The 15,243-nt window shown below is 40.3% G+C and overlaps 1 protein-coding gene across 5 annotated transcripts in view; it reads left to right on the top strand.

Annotated features, from left to right (window-relative positions):
- Window positions 1–7,935, top strand: part of PHKB (phosphorylase kinase regulatory subunit beta) — a 67,856-nt gene extending 59,921 nt beyond the window's left edge. For all 5 annotated transcript variants that reach the window (XM_030955822.1, XM_030955823.1, XM_030955824.1 and 2 more), the window contains 4 exons: window positions 2,701–2,830; window positions 3,225–3,332; window positions 4,605–4,745; window positions 6,959–7,935. In XM_030955822.1, the coding sequence (XP_030811682.1) occupies window positions 2,701–2,830; window positions 3,225–3,332; window positions 4,605–4,745; window positions 6,959–7,096 (517 nt within the window). In that variant the 3' untranslated portion in view covers window positions 7,097–7,935. The remainder of the gene's footprint in view (window positions 1–2,700; window positions 2,831–3,224; window positions 3,333–4,604; window positions 4,746–6,958) is intronic.
- Window positions 7,936–15,243: the final 7,308 nt, after the last annotated feature.

Raw genomic sequence — 15,243 nt, 5'->3', positions numbered from 1 at the left:
AACTTTGGCACATAATATTGCTGATAATTTCCATAGTCCTTGACTGAATGGGTGATGGGCTTTTCCTCTCAACAAAGGAATTACACCACACATCCTGCTGTTTATGTTCCTGCTTCATTCAAAACACACCTGTGTTTTTCCCCCAAACTGTAACCCCTGAGAAAGGAGCTCCTTCAGTCACTGCCTCATCTCTCAGTCCCACTGGCTCTGTTCTGTATCTCCCAGATGCTTTTCGGAGCCTTGGCTGTGCTGAGCAGTTCTTGCTGTTCAGCTGCTGTCCCTGCTCACGTTGGTGCTGACACTGTCCTGTGAAACCACAGCAGAGCAACCCCTTTGCAGCATTCTCCATTCAATATTAATGCTCTTTAGGAAGCACTTGCTCAATCTCAGTAAGGAATTCAAGCACCACCTTTTGTCAGAGATTTTACCTGCATTGCCACAGCAGCTGCTGCTTTTGATGCCTGTAACACACGATGGGTAGGTCACTGAAGGGCACTTGGCTTGAGTTTCTGAGGATGAGGATTCTTTTTTGGGTTATCCAAGTACAAAAACTCACCAGCATATCCTTCACATCTTTCAATCTTCTAACTTCTTTTCTAACTTCTTCCTGTCCAGTATTGCTAACTCGTTTTTCCTTGCCCATTAGTGACTTGTTTTTAAAAGTTTTCTTCCTGTCAGGAAATACAGAATACTCCTTTTTTTTTTTCCTTCTCCTTTTCTTTTTTTTTTTTTTCTTTTTGAGGACAGTTTTTCCTACTCTTGTGATGTTTTTAGAAAAAAAAAATCTCTGGTAATGTGATACCATAGCTCACTGCCAATTAATTTGTCATACAGAAAGGGCTAATGGTCTATGTACCTCCACAACTAACCTCTCTCCAAGTTTTCACAGAAGACATTTTTGCAAGCACAGACTCCACAGATTACACTTTTTAATCTATTTATGTAGGTCACAAGATTGCAAGAAATTCTTTTAAAATGGAGAATTGTTCTTTTAATGGTCCAAACAGTTCTGAAACTCACTTTGCTTATTCAGTTTGCAAGACTCTCTTCCTGATCCTATTAATGTAGGTGGGTCAGAGCATTTTTGACATCTTCAAATTCTTCTTTTTTTGTATTAAGAAAACAACTTGTTCTTTTTACCACACCACTGGTCTTTTTGCTTTTATGGAAGTTTTCTTATCCTAATCCAAGGACAGAGCTGTACAGAGAATAAGATGAAACTGCCATAGTAGACATGACTTTTTGGTAGTTTAGTGTTTAATTGAGAAGTGATTTATGAGAAATTTTTTCTTCCCTTGCCATGTTTATCCAATACAGTTATACAGGTAAAGAGCCCACACTGCATGTTGGCTTAGCCCTGGCTTTATAGGGTTAACTTTAAACATCTCCTTTGTTCTCAGAAAGTGTATCCCAATTACCTAGAGCTCAAACCTGCTCAGAAAATGCACCACCTCGTGATAATTTTTCCCTTTTATTCTTTAAAAAAAAAACCAAAACACAGAAAAAACCAAACCAACACTCTGTCTGCTTTGTCTTGTGGTGTAGCTGGGACTGAGCTACCCTCAGAAAATTAAGTGTAAAACCATACATGCAGTTGTCAGAATTAGTGTTTTCTTTACTGGTTGTATCTCAGAAGGAATTCTCACCATTTCTCCAGTATTTAAGAGTTTTTTAATGCAAGATATTTTAGCAATTTCATCCAGCACACTGGTGTCTGCAGGAACAGGTCATTTTATAGACAAGTGTTTTTATTCCAAGCATGTCATGTTAATCTCCCAATACATATGGAGCAAAACCTAAACCCCCAAGGTTATTAGTGCTGAATTAATTTGAGCCAGGCTGAGGAAGGTCTGCAAAACAACATTGTTCAAGTTGACCAGGGAATTTCCCTTTTTTTTTTGTTTTCAAGCAGCTTACCAGAACCAGGTCTTAGAAATACAGAAAGGCATGTTGCAAAGCAGTAATTTAATTGTAATTTTTCTAAAAAATAATGTGTGTATTGATTTTTCTACTTAAGATTCAAAAAGCAGCTAAGGACTAAGTAACTTGAGGAAGTCCTCTCTATCAAATACATTCAGGACACCCACACAAGACTTAAATCTGTCTTGTGAATCCAGCAATTAATTCATACCCGTGGATGCCACTTCTTCAAGTTCCATTGCTGGTGTTTTAAACATTTTGGCTAAAGCCCCATTCCTCTAGTAACGCTGAGAAGAAAAAATAGGAAAATTAAATTCCATACTTGATGGTTTTAAGTAAAAAAGAAAAAAGCTGGTATACTTCTGAAGGCAAACAGGATTTGTGATTCATGAAGAATGTGACTCAGTTTGCTCAAAGCCTTAGTTTTACAAAACCATTCTGTGGAATTTTCTAAATTTGCAGGCTACTTGTTTGCTACAGACCATCAGGAAAAACCCCTGCCTTCCACAATTCTGCTGAAATGCATTTTCCTTATATGATTAGACCTGATGAATTTGATCTGCTACTGCTACTGGCCTGCACTGGGTGGATTTCAGAGTTGCTGCTTCTTCTGCAGCTCCATAAAGCACAGACACCCCCAGGGGTGACCCTGTGCTCTCTGCATGCTGAGCCCTGTGCTGTGTGTGCAGCAGAGGTGTCTGTACTGCTCACCTGCCTGGCGGCCAGGCTGTGAGTGCCAGGTGTGCTGAGCTGTCCCCTCCTGTCCCCTTCTGTCCCCAGGAGCTGGCTGAACAGGAGGCAGCTGGATGGCTCCCTGAACAGAACTCCTGCAGGTTTCTACGACCGCGTGTGGCAGATCCTGGAGAGAACCCCTAACGGCCTCATCGTGGCAGGGAGGTTCCTGCCCCAGGTAATCCCACACACAGGCTCAGGCACTGCTGTCCCACCTGCCCAGTAATGGTGAAATACCTTATCATTAATGGCTATTTATGCCATCATGTTTTACTCAGACTAACATGTTAATTGGGGAAAAAAAAATCAAGTTTTCTATTTCATCTGGAGTTAAATACAATTAGAATAGAATGAAAGCAAATTATTTCTATTAAAGCACATTTATAAAACTGTAAGTGTAGAAGATTCTTTCCAGGTCATGAACTCTGAAATCTGCTCCCTTTTGGATCCTACAAAAAGGTTATTGTTTCTTAGTTGAATATTATTTGTTCAGCAAGCAAGTAGACTCTGCCTGGGGGTGGCTTTGATTTAATGCTTGTGGTCTTTTATTAAAAGTATGATTTGTTTTTCAGCAACCAACCTTATCGGATATGACGATGTATGAAATGAACTTTTCCCTCCTAGTTGAAGATATGCTGCAAAACATTGACCAGCCACAATACAGGCAGATCATCGTGGAGGTCTGTGGCCAATAATCAATGACTTTTTATACTGTGCATTAGTATGTTACAGCCTAAAACAAAAAAATAACCTAGACTCAAATATTTGAAGAAATAGCATTTTCCATATAAACACTTGCTTCAGAGGTTTCTCCATAGGTTTTGATGATTAAACAGGTTCCTGTTCCATGTTCAGAACAGTGAGTTCATTATGTTCTTCCCCTTCAGCAAATATTAATGACACTAGCAATACAATTAGGTCAGAGGAGGTAAAAATCTAATAATTCCAGAGTAGCTTTCCTTCAAGTCCTTAGCCCATGCCTTTTCCTAACAATTTCCTAGATCTAAGGAAAACTGCTTGCCCTCTGAATGATTCTTCTTTCCCTTTCTGCTGAGGCTGCCTAGTGAGTACCTTTACACTACTGAATCAGCCACCTTCCCATTTCCTTGTGTTCCCCATCCTCACAGGAAAGCAGGAGGCTGTTTAAATCCTTCCCCCATTGCACACAAGGTTTGCTTTTAGAACAGGTCAGGAGCACTGCACTGTTGGTACCTGGCACCTTTCAGCAGCATTCACTGCTAGTCCCCAGGTCTGTGTCCCTGGTGCCTGTGAGTGCCCCTCCCCAGGAACATCCCACCCCAAGTTCTGCCTCTCAGCTCATGCTCAGCCTGCTTGCTGGAGCACCCCCAGTTTTTGCTAACAGATAACAAAATTCCCAAACCCAAGGTGACCCGTGCAGACTGCACTGCTTGCCTGCAGATGTTACAACAGGACACTGATCATGTTCACCTTCCTATTTTAAACCCTTTTCAGATGTGAGTAACATCAATTCTGATGAGCTGAGGCTTTACTGCTGGCTGTTCTCTTTGGTTTTGATAAGCTTTGTCATAACAGAATTTTAGCATCTGTGATTGTGCCTCAGAACACCAAATGCTGAGGTTCAGTGTTTGCTGCCTTTCACTCTCTCCGCAGGATTTGTGCAGCCACAGAGTGAACTGAATAAAATGGAAAATAACTTCCCTGGCTCCCAGCCAAGCTGGATGTCAATGTCAATCATTTGCACCATGCCCTTACCTGGCAGTCACCAGCAATTGTAACCTTTCATAAAAGCCTGCTTTTCCAGTGATTCTTTTATCCAAGTCAGGATTCTATTATCTGTGCACTATTACTTGTGCCATTATTAAATGGCTTCCTGCTTGAAACAGGCATATGCAATTCCTAACAGTGCTATTATGTAACCTGAATTTTAAAAAATGAAATTTGAAGTCTTACAATCTTCTTCTGCCTTCTAGTTGCTGATGGTTATATCTGTTATTTTGGAGAGAAATCCTGAGCTAGAGTTCCAGGACAAAGTAGACTTGGACAAAGTGGTGCAAGAAGCATTTCATGACTTTCAGAAAGATCACAGCAGTCCAAAGGGAGCTGAAAATCAAGTGAGTAAAATATTGCTGTCTTACCAAATTTACCATTCTTACTGAAGTTACTTCTAAATGTTAATTCTGTGCAGTTCAGAGTAAAAAGCAATTGACAGAATGGAACACAAATAAGAAATTAATATATCCAAGTGCTGCCTAGGTCTGCAAAGAGCCTCTAAGCAGAGATGAAAGAGGTGCACTTTATTGCTGAGTTGTAAATTCAAAATGCTACAGTAAGGAGAATACTCTGTGTTCCATGGCTCTGAAATGGGACTCTCAGTGAGCTGGAATAGTTCTCCTCAAAGGGGAAAGGATTCATTAAGGAGGGGCACTAGAACAGAGAAGAGTTAAAAATAACAAAAGAAACTAAAGTTCAGCAAGGAAGTGTGAAATCAGGATCTTATGAACACAGAGACTAGAAAACTTTAATAACCAAAGAATTTGTATTGACCATATTAAAGTAAGAACTTGAGATACAGAACTGTTCTTAGTTACTGATTTTTCTGTTAGATTTGCATTCATGAACTGGCAAAAGTTTGACTAAAATTCAAATAAAGGAATAAATGCTTTTAATATTTTCTTCACTAGAATGATAGCTTTTATGCTTTAAAGATCTCTGAATAGTCTCACTACAAGTTTTGGTGCCTCAAAGCTCTGAAATTCTGTAATAAAGCCAGGTTTATTGGCCTGGTTGAAGGAGGAGATGAGAGTAGAACAGTGGGACAAGTCCCAGAGCTACTGAGGATGATCCTCCTGGCATTTTATTGTGGACCATATATTTGAAGTTATCTGTGCTAGCTCTGAAGAATCTATTGATTCGTAACATTGACATGCAGCAGCCCTTCCTCTTGCTGAATTTTTAGTTCCTTTAGAAGATGAGGAAGGATGTGCTGCTTAAGAACTCTTTCACATGTTTCAATGTTCACTCTTGTGCCACTGATTTTTGGTACTAAGATTTGAAAGCAAGGCAGATAGGCAGCCCCAGCTGTGTGTCAATTTGCACAATACCTTTGTTTAGAAAAGAACACAATTTCCTGGAAATTATGATCCTTTTGGTCCATGTTGGAGGGCAGTGACTCTGTGGCCATCATACACACAAATGGCTCTCAAGTGCCAGCTCCACACAGCACCTGGAATTTGGAATTTGCTGCTGACTTTTGGGACAAGCTGCAAATCCCCAATGGCTACAAACAGAAAGGAGAATTCCATGCAAACTGCAGTTTTTACTGGTGCTGCCCTAGCCTCTGTTGAAGTGATGGATTTTTTTTCTCCAAACCCAGACTCACTTAGAATAATGCCTTTTTGTCTCTTAGAAAGAGCCCCCAGATCAGAGTTCTGAGTAATATTTAAGATTGTTGTTGGAAATTCAGCTCCTTGCATTGAAATTTTCTGGAACCTGGCTCTCCCATATTCCCAGGTGGATCCCTGCTGGCAGTAGCTGTAACCCTGTCTGGGATTGTTCTTAGGGTGCTGCCTCAAGGTTTCCTAACACTGCTAAAAACTCCTGGTTTGTCTGAACTATGGTCTTCCCTTAAATGGATTTGCAAATATTTTGAACTTTGTTGATTCCCTGTTAACATGTAATAAATATCCAAAGTATTTATTCTAGTATGCTCAGACACACCCTAAAACTACAGAAGTCTTATGATTTTCTCCACACAATCTCTGCCCTTGATTTAATAAAAGTAACCAATTTCCTGAATTAAGGCATTAAACCTTTTTTAGAGCAGCTAATACATAATTTGAGAGTAAGCAGGTGTTTTAATGTCACTAACTGTGAAAAACAGGTGTTCAGTGAAGGACACCTATTTTGGTGATCTGATTAATGAATGAGTTCATGTGCTACCTGTGGTTTGGATCTTGGATTTTTTCCTTCTGAATAAATCTTCAGCCACTTTACACCTCATGTACACCCAAGGCCCTGGCTCACCATTCCACCACACAGGCATCACACAGCTGCATGTTTTAGGAGAGCAGTTGTTCTCTGACAGCTATGACATTTTCAAAAATGTTAAGAAGGTGGTATCTGTGCAGTCCTGGAAACTCAGTGAAGAAAGAGATGCAGGTAAGTACATATGGGAGATTTCTGAAAATTGAGCAGAATTATTCTCTAGTTTTAGAGTCCAAAAACCACATTTGCATTTTTAACATATCTGATGTTGCTCTTGTTTCCCTGTTTGTGGCTGCTTTCCACATTCACACTAATGGCAGCCTCTGTTCCCTCTCTGCAGAGAGACATGACTGCATTCTACAACACCCACCCACTTGGAAAAAAGGGAACTTGCAGCTACTTGAGCAAGGCTGTGATCACTTTGCTGCTGGAAGGAGAAATGAAATCAAGCCACGATGATCCTTGCACCATTAGCTAAAGCTTGGCACACAGCACAGGAATTGTTGCTTTACTTAGTGCTCCATGTATTTTTCAAGCCAATTCTAAGGGACTGGTTTGAAGGGTAGCCCTGGCTAGTGACACAAATGCACCCTTCTCCTTTGCTGAAAGAAGTGCCATTAAAGATACCAAGTGCCACCAGATTTTCTTCTTTCTCAGCTATGCAGCATGAAACTGAGCACATGAAGTTAGTCCTATGGTATTTGATTAAGTTGAATGGGAATGTATTTATGATTTTAAAAATGCATTTACTGTAGCTGGTAAATTCAAGGGAAGGCAGTATGAGATTTTGTCTTTATACCTCTATTTATTTATAATTGCAAACAAGTAGAAGATAAATTAATATGCATACCAATCAGTGTGGAAATACAAAAACTGGATTATTTTCTTATTATTCTACAAACAAATTGGAGGTGAACTATTTGTTATTCTCTTAAGGTTTTCTTATCAGTTCAAGTGACAGCATTCATTTAATGTGTTGGGTTTCTTAATTTACAGGCTGGTAACTTGATATACAGGCTTCATCCTAACAGAGCAACTTTTTATCTCTAGCAATACACATCACTGTATTTTCCCAGTTGTTATTTAAACATCTGTAAGCTAACAAGGGAAATGTATGGTAACAATAAAAGTTTGTTTTTTAAAAAAAGGCAAACAAGCTGTATTTAAATTAAAATCAATGAAGAAATAACTTTGTATTACATGTTATCATGGTATTAAAGAATTCAAGTACACTTATTTATCTCCTAAATGTGTGAAAACACTGTATGCTATATGCTTTATTTTGGTGAAAATAATAAAAAGCAAATGCTTGTAAAAAAGAAAAATCTGTCAAAAATACTCTAAGTGCCATGCAAAGAGCTTCCTCCTGACTGTAGTGGCAACCTTTGACCTGCTACTAGAACCACCTTGCAGCACTGAAGTGCCACTTTGAGCAGCACACAACACACTTAAGCTCCAGATCAGATCCTTAAACATTTTGCTAATTAAGCTGATGGTGAGGAGCTGCAGCTCACTGTGAAGGAGCTGTTGGCACACTGCTGTCACAGGCAGCTGCTTTCAGAGGGCAGAGCCCCTGGTCCTGCTGCTGTCCCCTTGCTGTGACACATCTCCCTGGGCAAGCAGGGGGGGTGCCAGGGCACAGGGAAGCAGAGCCAGACGACACCCCATGGCTCAGGGGGGGCCCAGCCTGGGGAGTGTTGGTCCCTGGAGCAGCAAGGAGGGGACAGCCCAGCAGCAGCCCCAGCTGGCAGCAGGGCTGAACACTGCCTCAGCCTCTGCTTCCAACAGTGCAACAGGACCTGGCATTTTCACTGCATTACTGCCCTGGGGGCTACCAACTGCACTGGACTCCACTTGTCCTTTCTGTTCCATGGTGCCTGCAGCTGGCCATGGCTCAGTGATCACATGAGCAGCAAGATCTCTGCTTCTAGCAGATTTTAACAATATTTGAAATGGGCATATCTCTGGCCATACAATACAGAACATAACTCTTGTCTACAAACTGTAAATCCTATTGAAAGGAAACAATCCTTTACATGCAGACCCTCCACATGACTCCAGGAGCACTGGCAGTTTCTTAGACAGTAGCTTGGATTCTGGTTTTGCAATTGCACGTGATTTAAAGTGTAACTCAGTTTAATTCTTACCCCTGCTTTCTCCTTCTCTCTTGTTCCATTAGCACCTCAGTTATTGGTGAGCCTCAGGTTTGCTGATCTTGGTCTGAACTTTGGAACTGCAAATGAATGAAAATGCCAGTGACCATTTACCCTTATACAAACCTGGAATGAAAATGCATGCAAACTGTTCCTGTTTTCCTGTATCACCTTGAACACATGGTTTATGAAATGATGATTGGAACAGTTTTTCAGCTGCTACAAAATAAGGATAAATGGGAAGATGAAGATACCAAAATCCAGCAGAGTCCACATTCTCTGAAAAAGGTTCTTGAATTTGAAGGGACAATACCATTAATATTTCTCTTGGTAAAGTAGGAGCAAGACACAGGAGCTTGACACAAATGGCTCTTGCAGAGCCTGCCTTTTAAATTATAGCTTTATAAGACAACACAAGGTAATTGGAATAGAAACTAAAATTTATATTAAATATTTTTCTGGGTAAACCAGACATTTTTAAAACAGTTACATCCCAAGTGATGTGTGGTTAATATTTAACAAACTTGGTCTTAATTTCTTTAAAAACATTCTGCCTCAAAAGGATAAGGAGGGAAATTCCTTTGGGGTTACAAGGGAGTAACTGCAGGTGCAGAAGTCACTACAGTGCCCTGTGTACTTGCAAGACCTACTGGCAATAGAGTTGCTCCAGATATTAAAGACATAAGTCCCAAAGGGTTCACACCATTCAGTTCCCTTATTATAGACCTTCACAGTGCTCCACAACCTGAAAACCCATTCTGCTTCCAGGGGAAGTAAGATCCATTAAAACAATGAGAAAACAACAGCTGAAAAAATTAAAGTTCAGCTGTGGAGTAAATGCAGGTTGGTTTTAGCACCACTTTTTTCCCAGATTCCTCTATCAGATACTCTTGAGAAGACCAAATTATTTTAGTTAAGCAAACCATAGGAAAAAAAAATTCCTCTACTGTTAGAAGAAGGGGATATACCAATCTCCAGTATCAACTCCTGATTTAAACACACATAACCTCACTCCCTTCTCCACCCCAAACTCAGTCATCTTCTATTTTACCAAAACCAGTTTTCACACTGAATTCCTGTGGCCCTTAATAGGTGTCATGTTCCCAATGCATCAGACATTTCAGACTGCACGAGTCCTCAGGAGAATTCAGGAGGGAAGAAGGTGACTCAAGCAGTTCAAAGCTTTCTTGGCATTTTTGCTGTTGGCTTTGTTGCTTTCCTCCACATGAATTTTCAGTCTTATTCTCTTACAAATCAGTCTGCACAACTGATACAGAACTGATACAGAAAAAAAAGCACAACCAGGTTAATAATAAATCAGTCTCTGAGAAATCTTTTTCATTACTTCCTAATCCATCACAGCTGAGAATGTAGCAAGAGATGCAGATCTGAGCAGTCTTTTTTTGGCTCAGCCCTGGAGCAGGGGATGTGATGGTATCACAACACTGATGGGGCATTTTTCTGAGCAATGTTTTCTCATCAAGGTCCATCAGCAAGCAGTGTCTGATACCAGCAGCTTTAGCATTACTGTCATAATACCATTCTGCTTTTGTAATTTAGGTCTCATATTTTTTGTTTTCACTGCTATTTAAAATACTTCCTTAAGCCTTATACATTAAGTTCTTGTCATGAAAACAAATTCCTCAAGAAATGGTCATCAGTCAGAATCAGTGTTATTTTATGTTCATGCACCTTCTGCAGGTTTCAAGAAACTCTACTTGCTTGGCCAGTGGTGTTTTTAAGACTGAAAATTATCCTTCTGTAAAAATTCTTTTCAGCTACATGGGTGTTACAAACTAGTATCACTGGAAGTGGAAGACATATTTAATTTTTTTAAAAATCAATACAGTCAGAGCATTTCCCTAGAAAAGACTTTGTATATAGTTGGTAAGAGGAAAAAATAAATGTACTAAAGAAAGTGGGAGTGGTGGGACAATCTGATGCTTAAAACATAAATTTAAAAAATACTAGGATGCAATTAATTCCACTGAAGCCTATATATCTCATCCCAAAAATCAATCAAAAAATGGCTTGATTGAATTTTTAGATAATTACTATCCACTCCTGCCAAATATATTCTGTTTTCCAGAAGCGTGACAGTCTTTTAAGCTAATGAACTAAGCCTTGCAGCATGGGAAGAGAAAATTAAATGAGCAAGAAAATCTTTGCTGTGTTATAAACACAAAATGCAACAATGTTGGAAAACACAGCCGAGAGCCCAAAGGAAATGTGCAGGGTTATATCCACTGTCCATACCTACACTCAGTTCCAGTCATGGGGGTGTGTGCATATGGGGAGAAGGTAAAAAGGAAACTCAGCTGGGGTCTTGGCTAGAGAGAAGTTAAAGGATCCCCCCTAGGGGTTTGTTTTGGGGGGTGGAATAAGGAACATGCATTCTTTTCATTTACCCATGCAGCACTCTGACTTTGGGAACCATCAATGGTATTTTCTCCACCTGAACATGCTTCTTCCTCTTGCACATTGGCAGGAGCTGGAACAAAAACAAATGCAGAAAAAACAGATATAAGGAATGTAAAAGTCTCCATGTGGTGGGTCTTTCCTGAATCAGTCTCCTAAAAGGCTGCAAAGGTTCCTTCTGTAACCTCCCATAACAGTGCATGATTCTAAGGGGAGGGAGACAGGAACTAAAACCTTCCCCTCTTCACATAACTGCATACAGGATAATTGCTACTTTTTTCAGATCAGGTCAAAATAACAGCCTTTTGAGACAAAAGAGATTTTCTTTGGAACAGAGGGTCCTGCTACCACCCAATAGTAAGGACTGATCTCACCTGAGCCTTGTCCTTTTGGGAAAGCTGCAGGAAGCTCAGGAAGCCCATAAAGAATGCCATAGTTGGTGTTTTTAGAGAATTTAAGGCCAGACAGAAGGAGGGAAAGGGTGACATCATGCATAGGAAAAAGAAGTTATGTAAGAATAATTTCTACTTTCATACCAGTGGAACAAAGAAAGAGGTCTCTGTGCCTTGCCACAGCAAGGAAATGCACTGAGAAATCCACTTGCCAGAGGGCACCATGCTGGTTTATACCTGCACCACAGACCTAAACCTTGTATATCACTCCATTCTGGCAGGAAACATAATTTTCTAAAAAAGAACTTGCAAGTAAATAACTTTCTACCCCATCACTGAAGAATAATGTACAGATGTCCCCGTGGGTTATGTTGCAAAAGCTAAAACATAATTCCTCTTTGAACAGGACTGGGATTATCTGTTCAAGCGTATATTTTTTGACATTGTTGCCCAAGCTGCCACAAGCATCTCAGGTTCCTGCTTTGCTGGTTGAGGCTCCTGTATCAGTCAGTGCTCCCTGCAGCAGGGCTGCCAGCTGTGCCAGGAAAGCTGGAATTCCTGCTACTGCCCATGGAGGGGTCACCTGGCTGCATTCAGACCCTCACAGGACTAATCTGAGCTGTGGGTGAGCAAACCCAGCAGATTTCTGGGTTCCTGTGACAGGCTAGCTGTGTTCAGTGAGATGAGCTGCACAGCTGAACTTGCACTGCCCAAGATAAATTATGCTGCAGCATTTCTAAAGGAAACATTAACCATGTGCTTAGAGAAGATTGTAGCACATTCTGTTAACCTGAGTGTTTGTGCATCCTCTCTATAATCGATGGTAAGTAATAAAAACAAACTAGAAAGAAAATGTTAACAAGATTCTCATGTACTTGGAAGGTGTTTAACATTGCTGGTTAGGACATAAATGCCTTGCAAGAAAAAGAAAACTGCCTTTAAGAATGCAAAAATGAACCCCTACAGCTACATGTCATGTATCCAGACTGAGCAAGGTAACTAAATCCAAAATGCTTTTCCTGGTGAACAAATATCCTTCCCACAGTGATGTTTTCTCTGCAGTGCTAGAGACCTCAGAGGTTTAAATGCAAGTGAAATGATTTAAGTACTTGCTGTACTTTGGTCTTACTTTTGGGGATTTCCTATTCTCCAAGGATGTAGAAGACCCAAGTGTAAAATTAGAAAAAAAGAGATGCACAGAGAGCCAGGCAAAGGAACTCAAGAAAGGTGTTTTGTCACATGGCTGAGCATGGCTGCTGTAAACCCTGCAAGCAGCACACACAGGGAAATCCCATTTTCAAGCCTGCTTCCTGCATCCCAGAGCACATCTGCAAGATATGGCAGTGAAAATATCAATGAACAGTCCCACCTCATCCTCACCTGAGTGCACTCCCACCACTGTCAGCAGCCAGATCTGCACTGGAGGCTCGGGCTGACAAGCCCCCATGATGCTCCCTGTTGGCTGGGAGGCCACAAGATTTTGGGCAGGATCAGAGGATCCTTCATAAACTGTTCCTGGACATGCAGACAGCAGAGGCTGCTGCTCATCAGCCTCATTCTGGCCATGTTCCTGTGCCTGATTTTACTCAGCCAAAGCAGTAACATCAAAAATATTCCCCAGACTGTACACACCTCACTGGTGTGCTGTTGGAAATGGTAAATTATTGTATTCACAAGAATCCTTCCAAATGGGAAGTCTAGATTGGCAGTCTGATTTTTTAATCTCTGCTGGAGAGAACCTGATGCATGGTTAGAATTTTTTCTTCTCCCAACCAACCAACAGGTAACTGCCCTCACAGCACGCAGTTAAATATGTTGTATTTCTAGCTGCAATAAATGCTCTCCCTTCAAAGCACAGGTTTTACAGCAAAGATGCAAGAGACTCTTGCTCCAGAGCCCTGGCAGGTTCCTGTGCCTCTCCTTTTTGAGCAGGAAGGCACCTGCTCAAGTACCATGCTTGGGGAGGCTGCAGTCCCTCCTCCTGTATATTTTCTGCTAACATCTTTTATGCATATAAACAAAAAGTATTGGAATATTTTAATATATATATTTTAAAATGCAAATACATTGGGAAACTTTAGCCTTGAAAGTTTATTTTTGTTAGAGGTATTAAAAACATTTCATAGTGAGCTATGGGAATATGAAAACAAGTAATAGTATTTGGATCTCATTTATCTTCTGTTTCCAAAATCCTCTTATCATGCAGAAATTGTAATGTCCTTCTTGTCCTTTGAGGCATTGGCCAAGACAGAGAAAGCTCATCAACTCTCCTCAAATTAAGCTTTCTTCACAATGCAGGTTTCAGATTCAGTTCTGTCAGCCTCTGTTTCAGTTCCATGATTCACACAAGCTTTGGATCAAGCCTCAAGTGACAAAATGAATTTGCTGCTTCTGGATATTTATTTTTTCAACTTAACGCTATCTGCCTCCTATTCATTACCTTAGATCAGGTTAATTGTGTGCTCATGAGAACTCATTTGTATCTTGAAGCCTTTGTATTAAATATAATATATTTAAATATATTTTTAATACAAAAAAAATTCTTTACCCAGTTACAATATCAAGTCTTGTACTGGACCTGACTCTGGTTTGCTTTAAATGCTTTTGTTTTAGAACATTTTACTTGTCATGCAAAAATAAAACAAAATGCACAAAATTTGCACATTTTGGGATATAAATAACAGAGGTTAAGAGACAGCTGGAGTGGATGTTCTGTGGTCACTGACACCTCCCCCCTCACACAGATTGCAGTGGAACTGTTCTAATGACACTGCAATTTGCATATAGAAAAGGAGAAACCTTCAAGACAGCAGCAGTTCATTAATTTTAATGTAACCCACCCAAAAATACATACAGCAGAGGTAAATATTTGTCCATGGGGTGTCAGCAAGCTCTTCTAGTCCATCATGATACATTATTATTTCCTCTGTACCTAAATGACCTGTCATACTGGAATGCTGCTCTGAGCCAAGCTTCAGTTACAGAAATTATTGCTTAACAAGTATTTTGCAGATTCTTGCAAAGCAAGGATTTGAGATGGAAGATGTTATGTAAGAGAGAAGATGGAGGACAAGGACAAGTAAGGAACTGCTTACCTGAACTTACTACTGCACAGGCAATAGCCATTCGTTCTTTCCAATCATTTTAAGGTTTTTGCTGCCATTGCTTTTGAACAGAATCACCTATGCCTTAACTGACAACCAAACCATCACTAAGTGATTGAAATCAATATCAAGAGACTAAAAAGCAGCATAAAAGACTCAAATTTGCATCATTCAAAAAACCAGCAAACATCTGTTCTGCATTCCTGCACACCTTTAAGCTGAGTTCTAGCTCTATACATACAGTTTCTGGGCTTGCAAATTCCATACATTAATTTTTACATGCAAATATTTAAAGCTGATATCAAAACATTTGGCTTCCCACACAGACAGGAGCAGCCACAGTCAAAATGCTTTAGTGGGATGTTCTGTTAGTGGCCCCCCTTGTTTACATGACCAAAGTCATTCTGGCCTGAGCACAAACCTTTGTGCAGCCCCCTCAAAGCTGGACCTGTATTATGCTGTGGCTTTGAGCAGATTGTTACATGGCACTGCCAACTAGAACCACCAGTTCCAACATTAATGCTCTATAATGACTGCTGGAAGATGGAATGACATCTC

Source organism: Camarhynchus parvulus, chromosome 11, assembly GCF_901933205.1.
Source record: "Camarhynchus parvulus chromosome 11, STF_HiC, whole genome shotgun sequence".
NCBI classification, from domain to species: domain Eukaryota; kingdom Metazoa; phylum Chordata; class Aves; order Passeriformes; family Thraupidae; genus Camarhynchus; species Camarhynchus parvulus.
Note: the sequence above shows the minus strand (reverse complement) of the source record. Positions and strands in the feature narration are given on the sequence as shown.